The sequence below is a fragment of the Rhamphochromis sp. 'chilingali' genome, assembly GCF_963969265.1.
Source record: "Rhamphochromis sp. 'chilingali' genome assembly, chromosome: 1".
In the NCBI taxonomy this organism is placed as follows: Eukaryota; Metazoa; Chordata; class Actinopteri; order Cichliformes; family Cichlidae; genus Rhamphochromis; species Rhamphochromis sp. 'chilingali'.
In genome coordinates this window covers 57156722-57173586 of record NC_137929.1, presented here as the reverse complement: position 1 = coordinate 57173586, position 16865 = coordinate 57156722, and the positions used below count along the sequence as shown (strand labels likewise).

General features: G+C 40.9%; 1 protein-coding gene across 1 annotated transcript; it reads right to left on the bottom strand.

Annotated features, from left to right (window-relative positions):
* Window positions 1-465: 465 nt before the first annotated feature.
* Window positions 466-16490, bottom strand: LOC308411531 (V-set and immunoglobulin domain-containing protein 1-like). Its single transcript, XM_080905465.1, has 4 exons — window positions 16368-16490; window positions 10030-10377; window positions 8687-8731; window positions 466-489 (listed from the first exon to the last, which is right to left on the bottom strand). Exons 1-4 carry the CDS (start codon window positions 16420-16422, stop codon window positions 473-475), a joined length of 465 nt encoding a protein of 154 aa, XP_080761591.1. The 5' UTR covers window positions 16423-16490; the 3' UTR covers window positions 466-472.
* Window positions 16491-16865: the final 375 nt, after the last annotated feature.

The window sequence follows — 16865 nt, the reverse complement described above, 5'->3', positions numbered from 1 at the left end:
CAGGACAGACAAATGAAGGATGGAGGTGTGTCTTTGATTCTGAGCTAGTGGTGCTCAATACAGTTCCAGTGTGGCTCCAACTGCTCAGTATGTCTCATTCTCTCTGAAACACCTCCCATAAACTTAAGACTCTGCACCCACCATCATTTCAGTATTATGCAAACCTCAGGTGAGTTTCCAAAAGTTGATTCTGTTCATCTGGAAACTGGAACTGAAAGGGAAGAAAAAGACAGGAAACAGTAAACATTGCATTTACAAAGCAAATAAATAACACGCCCTAACCCAGAGCAGCAGAGTTAAGTATCTGGTTTACACCCATTCAAAAACTTGCCAAATCTTCTCTCGCAGCGCCAAACAGACTATTCTTCTTTTGAATCTAGTTTTAAGATTCTGGTACTCCACGTGCTGACAATCGGGTGTCTGATTGGCTCCTTATCAGCAGCACCTGTGAGCATGGACCCTCTTGCGGCGCTCAGTTAGCATCTGCTCCTAGCGGGGGTGACAAGAGGAAGACAGTTCATATATAGCTAATGTATCTGTGAATAATAAGGAGATCTCACAGCTTTTTCCATAATGGTCTGGAAATGACTCCGTAACTGGAATACAGCTAAAATGATAATGTGCAGTTGCACTTTTAAGAAAGCTCATTTTGAAATGTATTGCTAGACACACACAAATGGATAGGATTCAGCCTGACACAAGGATAGGCCGAGGATCAAAGGATCTGCTGTTAATGACTACCATAGCCCATTACTTCAGAAAACTGGAGTTACGTTTGTCATAGAAAACATTGCCTAATTAGTAACAAGGTGTCTTTACAGCACGGTTTACAACAACAATACAATAATACCATAGTTTTACAATAATATCTAAGATGGTCGAGGTCATCGTGGAATGCGATTCAAATATAAAGCCCTAAACTCACAGCACACCTTTAAAGGCTGGTTTCATTTTTCATTTTAACTAGCGTGACTGTAGCTAGATTATGATAAGATACTGGAATCAGTCAGTCACTGTTGGGTCTGTGTTTCTACAAGCCCCGCTAATTCTAGAGACGTATTCAACATCATTCATCACAGTCGATCGATCGATTATTTGCGCAAGGGAGGCCTCGTCTGTGTCCACCACGAAAATGACCCCGACTCTGCTGCCTTTTTATTGAGAGACAGTTCACACAAAACACATCATAGCAAAGCAACGCCCCCTTGGTTCTAAGACAAGGCATTGTATGTATATGTGTGAACTTCTGTATCTAAGTAAGAGTGTGTGTGTGTGCTACCTCCTGCTGACCAAAGGGTTGTAAACGCAGGAAGCTTACATCAAAAGCACAAGGATGTGTCTGTAATAAAAGACTACAGCCCCCCACCTAGAACCTCGAGAATCTGGGGGGAAGGACAGTGGAATTTCTTTCATCAGAGTTAAAACAATGTACAAATGGTAAACATAAAAATGACAAACATTTAAGAATTCACTCTGTCACGTCTTCCTGCTTTTGTTCTGGGGTTTTTTTTTTCTCCCTCTGATAAATAAATATGCTCTGGATAAATCCTTTTTGATGCATATTTGTTGCAAGTAGAACAACACAGAAATCTTTATACCAGTAGTTTTAAGTTGTCATATCGTTAGCATATTTATCTTTCTGCATGAAACCAGAAAATGACCTAATGTGTTACAAAACAATCGCATGTTATTGTATTTAGCAATGTAGCTTCCAGACATATAGGTTTATAGATGTTGTTCATATCAGTGCAATTTGATGTTGCCTTTGAAATCTCCAAAAGTTGATTCTGTTCATGTGGACGTAGCGTTTTGTGGGAGAAACATTTCGTCACTCATCCAAGTGACTTCTTTAGTCTCAGCTGACTGCAGGTTTCCCCGATCTTATAAACAGGTGAGTTTTGTTTGCACCTTGCATTAAACATTTGTATGAGTTTTGTTTTGAGTCTTGAGGTACTGTTGTCCTTTCAGTTTCATTTATAAGTGCTTCGGTATAGATGGTCCTCACTTTAGGTCCTCACTAGGTCACACTAAATACTTTGATCCACTGTGTAACACCATCTGAAAGAGTCTGACTGACAACATCTTTGTTTTGTGTGCTGTTAAGAGGCAGTTAAACTTCAGCTACATTTTTATTTGAGACGTTTGATATTTGTCCTGTGAACAGGAGCCATGGTTTGATAAAGTGCTGCTTTTGTTTTGAATAATTTGATGTTAATGTGAGGACCAGTTTGATCTTGTTGCTTCAGGTCTATTTACATTGACAATTTTCTGAAGGGTCGAAGAACCCAGAGCGCGCCCTCTGACCTTTGCTTCTAGAAACTGTGAGGAGGGAAACAGAGACATTATTGTCTATTGGAGGATTCAGGAAGGAAAAATCTGACACACATCTATAGGTCTTATACTATCCCACATGATGTTCAGAGATGTTGTAAAGACATTTCAATCGGTCTGTTTTATTTGGTATTTTAACCAGTGTTAGCATCATGATGCAGGTACATCCCAGCCAGCAGATCTGGACACACCAGGCTCTTCAGCTTCTTCCTTTAATAGGTAATTAACATGGAATTATACAGGAACGCGCGGCTTTGCATTTTTCAGCCCTGATTACACAGAAATTATCACACAAGTTTTCAGATAATAAGCCACAACATTGCAAAATTGTTATATTCATTTTAGATATCAACATAAACAAAAGCATTAACGTGACGCTGGTGGAAGTTATTGTTCGAGTGTTTCTCTTGTTGCCGCTAAAACTGGTGGACCCAAATCTTCACCTCCAAGTCCGTTCACATACAAGAGGAAGGGGAGCGAGTGGGTCAGTGCTCTGGGCACAGACACTAAGCTGACTTTGAACACACACCATTTATTTCCATGGAAAAAACACAGCCAGAATCACAAATACAGGTTACACTAAAAACCCTGCCGGCAAAAATAACTATACACTATTAAAACAAAGCTAAACAAATGTCTCCCGTATGCAAAATTTCCCCCTCACAGTCCCATAATCCCACAGTCCAGCCACAAGCGGGGAAATGTTCCTTATCTAAAACAGGAGAGGATTTTCTCTTCCGGGATGGAAACCACGCAGGCCAGAAGAACAAGGAGGGGGCTCCTGTCGCAGACTTGTCTCCTCCTGACAGCGCGTCACCGCACAGTCCCGCCCCACTCCACACCTGAACACGGCCTCCCTCGTAGTACCATCAGATGCAGGCAGAGGGACACCCCTGCCCTGCTGTGAAATGCGGCCATCGCCACCCACTGTTGCTGTTCCTGCCGTTGGGACTGGATCGCCGAACGACTCGTGGCCCCCCACAGTCAGGCAGCAGGTCCTCCAACACATGTGCGGGCTTACACGCGTTTCTTTTTCTCCTCCTCACCTTTCGTGCGTCGCTCCCCTTGTCTCTGCCCTCACCATCCCCTTTAACAGGTCAGTCTGGCGGCTGATAGGCCACCTCGGGGAACGCCCCCACTACACAGGGGCCTACAATTGTCTGCTTAGTCCACAGTGGATTAGAAGAATATTGTGCAACAACACTAAAATACATAATATAAATATGAGGATAAAACCATGCAATATAAATATCACAATAAAACCATGCAAATAAAATCAACACTATGTACCAATACACAGATTGATAAAACATAGCAGTATTTAGCATAATTACTGTGCCTATTTTAAAGAAGCATATCAACAGTAGGTCTGAAACAACACATGAACCAGAGCTTGGAGCATGTTGGGAGCCTGTTAAATTGCTTCCAACTAATGAGCTTAAAGAAGAAGCATTTAAAAAAACAAAAACATTCCTATGTGTACCAGTCCTGTCTGAAACAGTTAACTCTTGTGTGCTGTTCAGGTCTGGTGGACCTGTTTTCAGTGTTTACCAGACATATTAATCATTATTAAAGCATTCAGTAATGACAATCTGATCGGTTTACTTGAACTTGGCCAAGAAAGACTTATAAATGAGACTTCCTCTCAGTTATGTGCTGAATTTTGATAAACTCTAACTATAAACCTTCTTCAACCAGAACTTAGACTCAAAGATAAAAGCTGTTTGGCTCTCAAAGCTCAGTCTGCTCCTCTAATACAACATGTTAATACAACATTTAACTCACCTTCAAGGTGCAGAATGGATTTACTGAGAAAGTTTTAAAACGAGAAATGTCATTTTAGATCAATGTACGGTGGCCCTGTGGTGCCAAATGCACACACCACAATGAAATATGACGTCTGGCACAGCTGCAAAATCTGTCTGCTGAATTTTATGAGGTCAAGTGTAACAGTGTGCATAATAAAGCCCCCGAGAGAAGGTGTTAGTATTATTTATTTCTGTCATGCACAAACCATTATTTTGTAGAATGTTTTAAAGCGAATTCATTCATGACAACAGAATATAATCTCATGTACACATTTCACCACAGCTTCAGTGACAAACTACAGCCAACAGGTGGCAGCATCTCCTTTCATGTCATGAACACCTGATAATAATCGCAGCCACTCAACCTCCATTACTCCTCACTTGAAGGCCTGTTTCTGTTTTGCTCATATTTTAAAGCTCAGCGGGAAGAAACAGATGTTCAGCAGCTTCCAGATGTTCTTCTAGTCAGGAATTAACAACTGTAGGGATGAAGATGCAGAAAATCAGCCAGCTTACAGAAGCACTGCTGAGACACACACACACACACACAGCTTTAGTCTTATTAAGTCTGACCACATCCTGTTCACAGAATTACACACAGACAAAGTGGTGACCAGCAGAAAAGAAAGAAAGTACAGCAACGATCTGATGATCTGTGTTACGTTCCCCCCGAAAGGGTCTAGGCATGTGAGTGAGGGGACCAGTAACAAATGAGTCCAGAACAGAATGAAAGGAAAACAGACCAGTGTTTTCAGTAAATAAAATAGTCTTTATTATAGATCATCTTAACATAAAGAGCCGGCAACGCCGTTTTACCAATAACACTTGGAAAAAGAGAAAAAGGGTTGCAACAACAAAGAACACAACAACCAAACAAAAACTCCACACCACGAGGAGGTACTTCCAGGGGCCCACAAGCTCACCCTGTCACTATCAGCAGCTGGCTTTACTGCTGCCAAGGCCCACAAGCCCACACTACTCACGCAAAGCAGCTATGCTGTTTCCACAACTCCACACTTTGAGCAGGCTAACCACACACAACGCAGAGACACCAGAGAACACCACACACCCTGCTCACAGCTCATCCCCAGCTTATATGACCTCCGAGAGGTGATTGCTGACTGGGCCCAGGTGGTAAATGAGTCCAATGAGCAGCAGCTGTGTCCTGGGGAGAGAGAAGAGCAAGAGAGAGACGGGGGGTGGAGCAAAAGAGGAGGAGGCGGAGAAAAACACCACGCCCACACAAGGGCAGTATCAGGAGGCCCAGCTAGGGCCGTAACAATCTGATTGTGAGGGATGTGCAGTTGTTCGTTTTTACGTGGCTGTTTCGGACAAACAGGAATGAACATTTTGACCAGTTGTGTTTGTGTTGTCCTGAGTCATTTATTTACAGGCTGTGACCAGAGAAGTCATCCTCTGACCCGTTTCATTTTCCTAGAAGTGAAAGTCACAGTGCATCAGTCCCCACAGTATCACAAATGTCTATCTACAGGTCACTGTGACACAAGTCACCACTACTGAGCGAGTCAACAGTTTGTAGCATCAGACAAACATCATTCCCATCCTCTCTGTGGGTTCAGAAAACATAATCTTGGTAAAAATATGAGGAAACATGCTGAACTCTGACTTTCAGTATGAGATAAGCTTCAACTGAAAACATGACTTATCTTTATTGGCATTCGTGATAAAGTCTTCGTGAGCTGTACTCGTGGCTTCTGACTGATTTAACCAAAGTGACTGACGGTCAGCTGTTTTTTTATTTTGGAAGCAAAGTGCACTCATCATTAACAGACGCTGCAGATTCCCTAATCCCAGTCTGATTTTATGATGACAGAGAAAGAAAAGCAGCTCCTGTTAAAAAGAAAACATTAAAACAGACCTAATGGGTCCTGTTTTGGTAGTTATTTTTGAAGTGTTCCCAAGACATAAAAAGTACATGTACAGACTCAGCAGTCAAATCTGATCTCAAGTTTTTTTTTAAACCTGCTGACTTTGCCCAAAATAAGGTTTTAAATAGCTTTGCGTGCCCTGGAAGTTAAACTGTCTTTAAGGTCAATGTCAGCTAACCAGACATGTGACCAAACAGTCGAGTCAGTAAAGGTTGATAGCTTGCAGCTGGAGGGATATACTGTGTCGTGTTTGTGAGCACAGTGTACTTCTGAGCAGGAGTGGAAATAACCGGAGTGCATCTGAAATGAGCTACAGCCATTCCTGCTACATACCAACAACAGTACCAGGGGGAATTTAGGAACATTTTAGTCACAGTTAAAAGAAACACTTCAAACATTTTCTGTTTCTTGACTGTGCCGATTTATTTGTTTGGCATATAAAGATCTAAATGTCTATCAATGCTGGACTCAACTAAGAAAGTTCATTTCTACAGAGAAGCATTTACGAAAAAACACCCATAATTATAATTACTTGAGTTTAGAAGAAGGAAGTGCACAAGTGTAAACAGGCTGAAGTTAATGACATAGTTCCCCTATTTTTGCTTTAATCAGAGAAAAAGCCCCTAGAGGGAAAAAACATCAAACAAACCCGTCATTGTGTTAGTTGTGATGTGAGGCTCTCACTTTATTTCTATGATGAGTTCAGATCAACAGTCCAGCCAACTGCACAACACTTACAGTTAATTTAAATGAACAGAAGACAAAAGAGCAGGAATATAATACAAATATGTCACAAAAAACAAAGTTCCAATGTAAAAATGGTACTGAGAAATGAACATGTGTACATGCATACATATGAACACGTATTTTCTATGTATTATTTACTAATTTGAGCCAACAGATCCACTTGGCTTGGACACAAAATATACAAACAACAGCTAAACATGGAGGGAAGCCACATTTCTCTCCATGGGTTTCATACCTCGTTCCTCCTGCCGACTCCTGATATGACCGCTCATCCTGCTCGGTTTTAATTTTGAACGCCCGTCCATCTTCTTCCACCTTCCTTTTACACATTGCACTGTCCCTTTTGAGCTTCAAATATCGATTTATTCTTTTTTTTGACAGTGGATATTTCCAATGAACTTTGCTTATCACTCTGTCAGAGTCAGACTGGATATCAGTAAGAATCCACAACATTTGAACTGACAAACTAAAGAAGATCAGTGGGGACTAACAAAACAGAAAACAAAGAGTGAAATATTAACACACTGAGTACATCAGATAAATAAAGACTTAAATTCTGAAAAGTTCTGAGAAGAGATCGATAAAAATCAGAAACCTATGGACTGTTTTGAGAGCCGCTGCTGCTTTTAGATCTCAGAGGAAGTCCCTCTCTGACCTCTGCAGCCTCACCACAGACCTCAAACGACAAACAGCAAACAAATTGTATTTAAAACTAACCTGAACTTCACGACTGAGCAGTTTTCTGATGAGTTTCAATGCCTGAAGGCAGCACAACAGGAGAGGGCGCCGATCAGGAGAAAGGGTGAGATCCTGAGGCATCAGGACAGGAAACGAGCCGAACTGTCAGGGGCTGAAAGCACCAACTGACTCAGATTGTGTTAAAACGTCTTCAGAATTAAAATCCTTCCTATTCACCAGATTAATGTTCGAGTGAACTCCTGAAAATGAAAGTCAATGGAAACATCAACCTTGCAACTTGTGCAGAGGAACAAATTTAAGTGGACATGACGGGAAGTCTAAAAACAGCGACGCCCGAGATGGAGATCTTAACGTGAGATCAGCTGAGTTTAAATAAGGTTTCTGATATTTACAGATCCAACTCAGAACTTTCCACAACTCATATAATAACACAATAAAACCATTGTGATAATGGTTTGTATGTTTTTTAAATAAATATTATGGTTATACTATAATCACATATTACATTACCTGACTTGTGTTTGGCGAATTATTTTGATCTAATGGAGGCAATGGCCAGAAAGAAGGAAGTCGCTGATTGGCTGCAGTTGCCACAAATAGCAGCAAGTAAAATAAAGTGTTTAAAGGTGCAAAATAAAAGCTTAAAGAACTTAATAAAGTGCTTAATTAGCTGTGAGAACCTGCGAACCGTGCTACTGTGGCCCCGTTTTAATGCACTGTCTGAACTGATTTACTCTACGTCTGTCTCCTCCACCTCTCTACCTGCTAAAAGCTCCACTACGCTCGCCTGCTGTTCTCTACCTGCCGCCTGTTCTCACAGTAAGATCAAGCTCTGCAGAAAACCGCACAGAATAAAGTTAGAGCTTAAAAGAAAAAAAGGGAAAAGAAATAGAAACAGTCATGAAGCTTGTTGCAGCCACAGCATTGACCTAATGTTACTTTTGATGATTGATGGGAGAACATGACTTGAGATCAGAGGAGCGGTGCATCGAACCCATGTTGCTGTGAGGGGACCCTTGTTTGTGCTGTCTGCTTGCTAACAGGGTCAGAAAATACTATTTTACACATCGTCTGATACATTTCAGATCAGCTCTTTTTCAGGTGGATGTTTATAATGTTCATGTTCCCTGTGTGTTGATGATTTCTTTTTTCTGTGGATACATACAGCAGCACTAAGAATAACAAAAAGACTTAAAACAACAGCAACAATACCTATAGCTAAAAGAAATGTCTTCTTGTCCTGTTCATCCTCGCTTCCTGCAGAGAAAAAACAAAACAGCTGTGAGGACTCAGGTATGCTGACAGTATTTCTGCTTTTATACTTTGAAATCCTGCAAACAGTAATAAACGCTGAGCAGCATCACTGCGTCATGTTTCAGAGACTGACACTTTTATTTTCTCTCTCTAAAGCTGCTGCATGTATACCAAGTAAAGCACCAATCAAATAAAAGCATAAAAACAAGAAACAGAACTAAATATAAACTTAAATATACAATTCAAAATACATTTTCCCCATGGAAAGAAGAAAAGCAGGGGTGCACCCAAAGATGAGAGTGCAGGGTGACGCTAGACCCCCAGAAATATGAAACTTCAGTTCATTATTTTACGGTACCTTGTTAGTTATAATTGTACTGATACTGATATATTGCTCGATTAATATAGATAAAACCACCCAGAAGTATAACCCAATAAAATATCCATCTTATACATTAAAAGGAAGCACATTTTAATGCTGCAACAACTATGATCCAATCATATCACGGACATTTTTCTGCATAATAAAAGATTCTGCTATAGGTACTCGAAAGCTAAAGTACTAGAGTGAGTACACAACTTTGTAAATCAGTTATTCAACACTACACTCAGTTTAAACTCACACAGACTCTTTTCATGTCATCTGTGTCTCGGCTGCACACCAGCCTCAAAATCGGAGTCTTTTCAACCAGCTGCCTGCACCGTCTTTCTTTCTTGCTTCACTGAACCACCACATTCAAAACTCTGAACTATGAGACAGTGCAGGTTAGTCCGTGGACTTCAAACATGTACAACACACTCAGGTGGTATAATAATGTCACACAGAGCATGGAAAAAAGAGCAATAGCAGATGTCTGAATAAAAATAAAACAGCCAATAAACAACTGTGTCAGATCAGATATGTCACCACCTGTCACTGCAGGATGCATCATTATATCTCAGACCACAGTAGAAACAGAAAAATAAGATCACTGCAGTTTGCAGTGAAGATTTCATAAACATCAAAGTCTGCGCTAAATTCAGAGCCCATCCAAAGACGATATTTTTTAAATCCTTTCCAGTGACGTAGGTTGGGGATTTTTCTCCTCTTTCTTTTATCAGATGGTGGAAAATAACATGCAGGGTCTTCTGTTTTTACCATGAATGAACAGATAATGCTTCCTTCCGAAAAGCCAGCATCACAGTTCACAGACACAAAAAGCTCTTTTGTGCTTAGCCGTGCAGTGAGGGCTGCAATTTGGCTCTGCATGTCCCTACAAGTCAGAAGAAGAATAAGTAGTAAAGTGAACCTCTCAACTCACCAGAGTCTATGACTGTGAGGTCGATGGACTGCCTGGACTCATTTTGGACTCTCTGACCGCTGCTGAGATCACTGGTTATAATCCGACACTCATATGTTCCTGTATCGTTGACGTTGACGTTCTTCAGAATCACAGAAACGTTTCCGTTTTTCATAGACGGGTCTGCCAGCTCCACTCGGCCTTTAAAACGCTCGTGCTGGTAGCTTTCATATGAGCGCCGGTTTCGGTAGAAGAAGACGTATCCGTCTGACTTAATCTCAGGTATGCTCCACTCTAACAGGGTGATATTTACACCCCTGGGATCCTGACAGTGAAGAGTGACATCTTGTCCACACCTCACTGTTATATCTGTGTGACCAAAGACAAAAGAAAAAAGCAAACATTGATAACGTGTCATACTGAATCTCTTTAAGATATATTGTGTAGAAGAACTCATGTGAGTCCCTCTAAAGTAAAGTTGTTTTCTTTCCCAGTACATGAGCATATTCAGAGACTTCTGACAGGAACAGGACAGGAAGCACTGAAGACATCTAAAAAAAACATCAGCGGACTCAAGTAATGGATTCCTGCAGCTCGACATGCATCCAAAACAAGCCCAAGGACCTTAGAGAAGATGTGCATCTCTTGAAGATGCACTTTCACCACCATCTCTGCTGTATTTTAAAGTGACATGAAAAGTCACAAATGTCCTTGATAGGTGTAGGTTAGAGTCTTCTGCTTGCATTCAGGATTTCATGCAGGATTTGTGGGGATTGGTAGCTTTTCTGTCTCGGTTTATGCTTTATTTACAAGAAACAAAGAACAAAAATGCACTGCTGAGACAAATCACATACAGATGTTAGGAGAGTCAGAATACAAGCTCCTATTCAAGTCTGTAATGAGCCTAGTTTTGTGTTGTTTGTTGGAAAAAGGGTCCTCCATAAATGTGAATGTGTCACCTGCTTGTGTGAATAACTTTTTATTCCAGGAGATCCACAACAAAGGAGAATAAAAAAAAAAAAAAAAATCAAGCTCAAAGTGACCTCATCCACCTCTGTGATTATAACCTACTCTGTGCACACAAACACCTGACTCAGGTTACAACATTCATTGTTTGTGTCTGGCTCGATTACTTAAAATCACCTCAAGGGATTAACAGGTTTCGTGAAATTCCCTGCTGAACAGAAACACCTTGAGTAACAAGCTCTTCTCTAAGAACACCAGACTCAAATCATATGGTACAAAGTACTGGTCAGACTTTGTGGCTCTCGTTTTTAGAATTTGCACATTTTCTTCCTAGCGCCGTTCCCAAGAATCCCTATCAATATGTTGACTGTTACAAAGAACCCACAATGACACAGCTGCGATGCCCTTGAATTCTCAGGAAATGTTTTCCCCAAAATTCCCATTGTACCATTTGTATAACCTTAAAGATTTGTAAATAAAAACCAAATAGAATAGAATAGAAAAGCCCTCTCCTGTCATTGTACATGTACAATGAAATTGTGGGTGTGCCACACAAACTGGGCAAGTATAAACTCTAAAAAGTAAGAGAGCAGGAACAAATATGATTAATGTGTACAAAGCAGGAGAAAAAGCGGGGATTAAAGGGATTAAAGAGCAGGTTGCAAAGTGTCTTGTGTTTCGTGTGGCACGCTACGTGATGATCAATGGCAATCAGTACAATTCACACAGAGTTGAGGAATGGCTGCAATCACAGAATAGTATGATGGTGACAGATGTCCCCTTAGGCTCCCTCCTCCATTCAGAGATGGTCTTTCCCTTTTCACATAAATGGCCTCCTTGACTCTGCGCTCAAACCAGCGTTCCTTCCTGTCCAGGATGTGTACATCCTCATCATTGAAAGCGTGTCCACTGGCCTGTAAGTGTAAATAGACTGCAGAGTCCTGGCCATCTTACAATGCTGTGATTGAAGCCATTCCACAACTCTATGTGAATGGTACTCAAGGCCATTGATCAATGGTCATGTGAATTTGCATAATTAATATTAAGGAACTGACCTCCCAGCCCATTGTTCCTTCATGGTTTCAGTCATTATGCAAATGTACTCTTCCTAAGATCGGGGAAACCTTCAGCTGAGACTGAAGAAGTCACTTGGATGAGTGACGAAACGTTTCTCCCACAAAACGCTACGTCCACATGAACAGAATCAACTTTTGGAGATTTCAAAGGCAACATCAAATTGCACTGATATGAACAACATCTATAAACCTATATGTCTGGAAGCTACATTGCTAAATACAATAACATGCGATTGTTTTGTAACACATTAGGTCATTTTCTGGTTTCATGCAGAAAGATAAATATGCTAACGATATGACAACTTAAAACTACTGGTATAAAGATTTCTGTGTTGTTCTACTTGCAACAAATATGAATGTTGGGTCTGTGTTTCCACAAGCCTCGCTAATTCTAGAAACGTATTCATCATGAAGAAAACAAGACAGTCGATCGATCGATCACTTGCGCTAGGGAGGCCTGTGTCCACCACGAAAATGACCTCGGCGATGACCTCCCTTGCTGCCTTTTTATTGAGAGACAAAACATCAGAACAAAGCCACGCCCACATGGTTCTAAGGCAAGGCATTGTATGTATATGTGTGAACTTCTGTAAGACTGTGTGTGTGTGTGTGTGTGTGTGTGAGACCTCCTGCTGACCAAAGGGTCGTAAACGCAGGAAGCTTACATGAAAAGAAGCAGATCTTCCAGATAGTTTGTATCTGCAATAAAACATTACAGCCCCCCACCTAGAACCTGGAGAATCTGGGGGGAAGGACAGTGGAATTTCTTTCATCAGAGTTGGCAAGCATAGAAATGACAACATTTAACAATTCACTCTAACAATGCATCAAAAGGATTTATCCATCAGAGGGAGAAAAAAAAAAACAAAAACTAAAAAACCAGAACAAAAGCAGCAAGACGTGACTGACTGATTACAGTATCTTATCATAATCTAGCTACAGTCACGCTAGTTAAAATGAAAAATGAAACCAGCCTTTAAAGGTGTGCTGTGAGTTTAGGGCTTTATATTTGAATCGCATTCCACGATGACCTCGACCATCTTAGATATTATTGTAAAACTATGGTATTATTGTATTGTTGTTGTAAACCATGCTGTAAAGACACCTTAGGCAATGTTTTCTATGACAAACGTAACTCCAGTTTTCTGAAGTAATGGGCTATGGTTAGGGATGGGTATTGATAAGATTTTAACGATTCCGATTCCATTTTCGATTCTGTTTAACGATTCGATTCTTTATCGATTCTTTTTTTTTTTTTTTTAAAAAAGGAGAACACTAAGGTCGATTAGCTTAGAACTTTGTTTTATATCTTCTCTTTGAACAAGATAGAAATTTAGGAGTAACATGGCCTTACAAACCCAACAATGACATCTTAAGAGATCCACAGCCTATGGCTCTTCCATGGGGTTTCAGAGGGTCCCCAGGAAAAAAAATTGTAAATGTAAAATAATAAAATAAATATTCTTCTGTAGCAATAACAAAGTATAACATAAATTGTTCTGTGGCAATTACACAAGAATATCCAGTAATGTCCCTGCCTACAATTAAACACATTCACTTACCAAAAATCGAGGGCATCTGCTGTGGCAAATGGGTTCAAGCCTTTTACCACAAACTTAGACACTGCTCGGTGACATTCGTCTATCCTGGCCTGAAAGGAGACGCTACCTGTAGACTGCAGCGAGAACTGCCAGCATCTGAGCCAGACTCTGTCTGTCTCTCTCATCATGGTCACCTATAGGTGACCATGATGAGAGAGACAGACAGAGTACATGTACATGTACAGTAATGGCAGGTCTTGTAATAAGGCAGATCGCGCTAACATAATATGCACTGTTAGTTGATTATTTACCTGCCGCATTAACGGGAGAGGACGTGCAAACGTTACCGCTGCTGCTGGGTTGAGATTCACGAGTCCGGAGCGGAATTAAAAACACGACATTCATTTAAGGTCATCGCGTGTTTTGTGAGCAAATGCTTTTGCATATTCGTAGTGTTTCCTCCCTTAAATGAAATATCTACTTTGCAAGTTGCCCTGTTGCCATCGGTTCTCATAAAGTATAATCAAACTTTTGAGCGTTTGAGCCGCTTAGGCGCCGTGTTTCCTGCCAGGTAAATGACGCTCCGCAACGTGGTGACGTCATTCGGGGCGACTGGAATCGATAAGGGAATCGTTTGCAAAAATGGCAAACAATTCCAAGGAATTGAAACAGTGGGAACCGGTTCTCAACAAGAACCGGTTTTCGATACCCATCCCTAGCTATGGTAGTCATTAACAGCAGATCCTTTGATCCTCGGCCTATCCTTGTGTCAGGCTAAATCCTATCCATTTGTGTGTGTCTAGCAATACATTTCAAAATGAGCTTTCTTAAAAGTGCAACTGCACATTATCATTTTAGCTGTATTCCAGTTACGGAGTCATTTCCAGACCATTATGGAAAAAGCTGTGAGATCTCCTTATTATTCACAGATACATTAGCTATATATGAACTGTCTTCCTCTTGTCACCCCCGCTAGGAGCAGACGCTAACTGTGCGCTGCAAGAGGGTCCATGCTCACAGGTGCTGCTGATAAGGAGCCAATCAGACACCCGATTGTCAGCACGTGGAGTACCAGAATCTTAAAACTAGATTCAAAAGAAGAATAGTCTGTTTGGCGCTGCGAGAGAAGATTTGGCAAGTTTTTGAATGGGTGTAAACCAGATACTTAACTCTGCTGCTCTGGGTTAGGGCGTGTTATTTATTTGCTTTGTAAATGCAATGTTTACTGTTTCCTGTCTTTTTCTTCCCTTTCAGTTCCAGTAAGATAGAGGCGGGGGAACTCCAGGCCTCAAAGGTGGCCTTGAGGTTTTAGATGTGTCCTTGATCCAGCACAGCTAATTTAAATGACTGAATTACCTCCCCAACATGTCTTGAAGTTCTCCAGAGGCCTGGTAATGAACTAATCATTTGATTCAGGTGTATTGACCCAGGGTGAGATCTAAAACCTGCAGGACACCGGCCCTTAAGGCTTGGAGTTCCCCACCGCTGCAGTAAGACATCAATAACCGATGTTTTAGATGTGCAAAAGATCAAATATGGACAATATATAAGTATTGGTGGTGCTGAGGTGGGTGGTAGGCGATGGAAGCATGCAGTCCAAATTAATCTCTGCTTAGAGCCACTCAACACCTCGTGCTGGTTTTCCAGGTAAACTGGTTCTTATGTTAACTGGTTAGATTTGTTTACTTATTCGACTCTCAGTGTTCTAGATGTTGGATCTGCAGATTTATCATTTTCACTGAGTGTTCATCTGTCTGTCAGTGGCTTATGTGGTTTGACAAGATTAAAGACCTCTGCAAAAAAAACAAAAACAATCTCCAGCTCCTAGAAATTAGCATCAATATTATCTCCCGACAACAATGAAATTATTTTAATTAAAAAATAATAATAAACTTTAGACGAGCCAGTGTTTTCTCACGACACCATAGATCAGGTCAATAGACCTTTAAGTTTACCTGCATATATCCTGTTGACCTGTCAGCTGTTTAACATCTGCTGATTTAGGAAACACGCCCAAGTTAACCAGTGATAACAGTCAAAGTTTAATGTAATCAGCTGCTGCTCGATATAACATGATGTCATCGTAATATTCTGCACAAGATAAGCAAACCAGCAGGGTGTAAAAGAGGAGCGATGTACACCGAGATGACTACAGAGCACTTTATAAGCAAATCTGTTGCTTTATTGAGAATCTGGGCTGTTCGCTTTTGAAATAAACAGATTTCCTGGCACGCATCTATCCGATTGGTACCTCAGTATATATTATTATTATATATATAAACTATATAGTTTTGCCACCATTTGTTTAAATGCAAAAAACATCATCCTCTCAAAGTGGAAAAAAACCAGTTAAGCTGGAACACCGGCTCTGATTATAACAAATGGACTGGAAACGCCTTTCATTTACTTAACAATATTCATGCCTGCAGCCAATGAATTCAATCTCACTCGCCCATCACTTCAAACTCTTTTCTTTGACGCAACATTCTGCCTATATCAAGTAAAGAAAACGCAGTTTCGCTTTTGTTTCACTGCAAATCTGCAGATTTAAAGAGCAGCAGTGAATCTCAAAGATATGTTTATCATCTCGCTCGCATTTGATTTTATTTACCATCAGCCGGGCCACAGTTACGATTTTCAGGTGGCTGCTCGCTGCAAACACGCTGCTATTAATAATTACATTTGAACAGCTGTTAAAAAAAACAAAACTTCCCTAATAATCGTGAGTCACAGCGTTTGGCAGACTGCCAACTCCTCTGCTTGTTTAGCGACTCACCTTCTGATGCCGCTGTCTCGAAAGTCAGAAGAAGAAGAAGAAGAATGTGAGACATTTCTGCAGAACAACTCACAACCGACCACCCTGAAGTTGCTGGAAACTGGATGTGTGTACATTTGTTTTGCCAAGGAGTCAAGGGCGGTCTGCTGCGTTTAGGACACGCCCCCAGTCTTACGTTTTACACTGCACAGTCTTTACAATATCTCTGTGCGACGGTGATCACTGTTTTTTTTTGTCTGTTTTTTTTTTAATTTGTGTGTTTGTTTGTTGCCGTTTTTGTACAGTGGGAATTTAAAATCACTCCATACATCAGTTACATCTAACTATAAAACCTGTGCTGATCTATTGTATGTCTAACGTCTCACTGTAGCGGACTGCAGTGTTATTCATCATTTGGTCGAACTCGCAGCGCGCACACACTGTAAGGTTCACGGAGACGTGGGCTGGAAAGCTGCATCAGCTGTCTCAGCGGGGTTTAGCTCTGAAGCTGCACACACT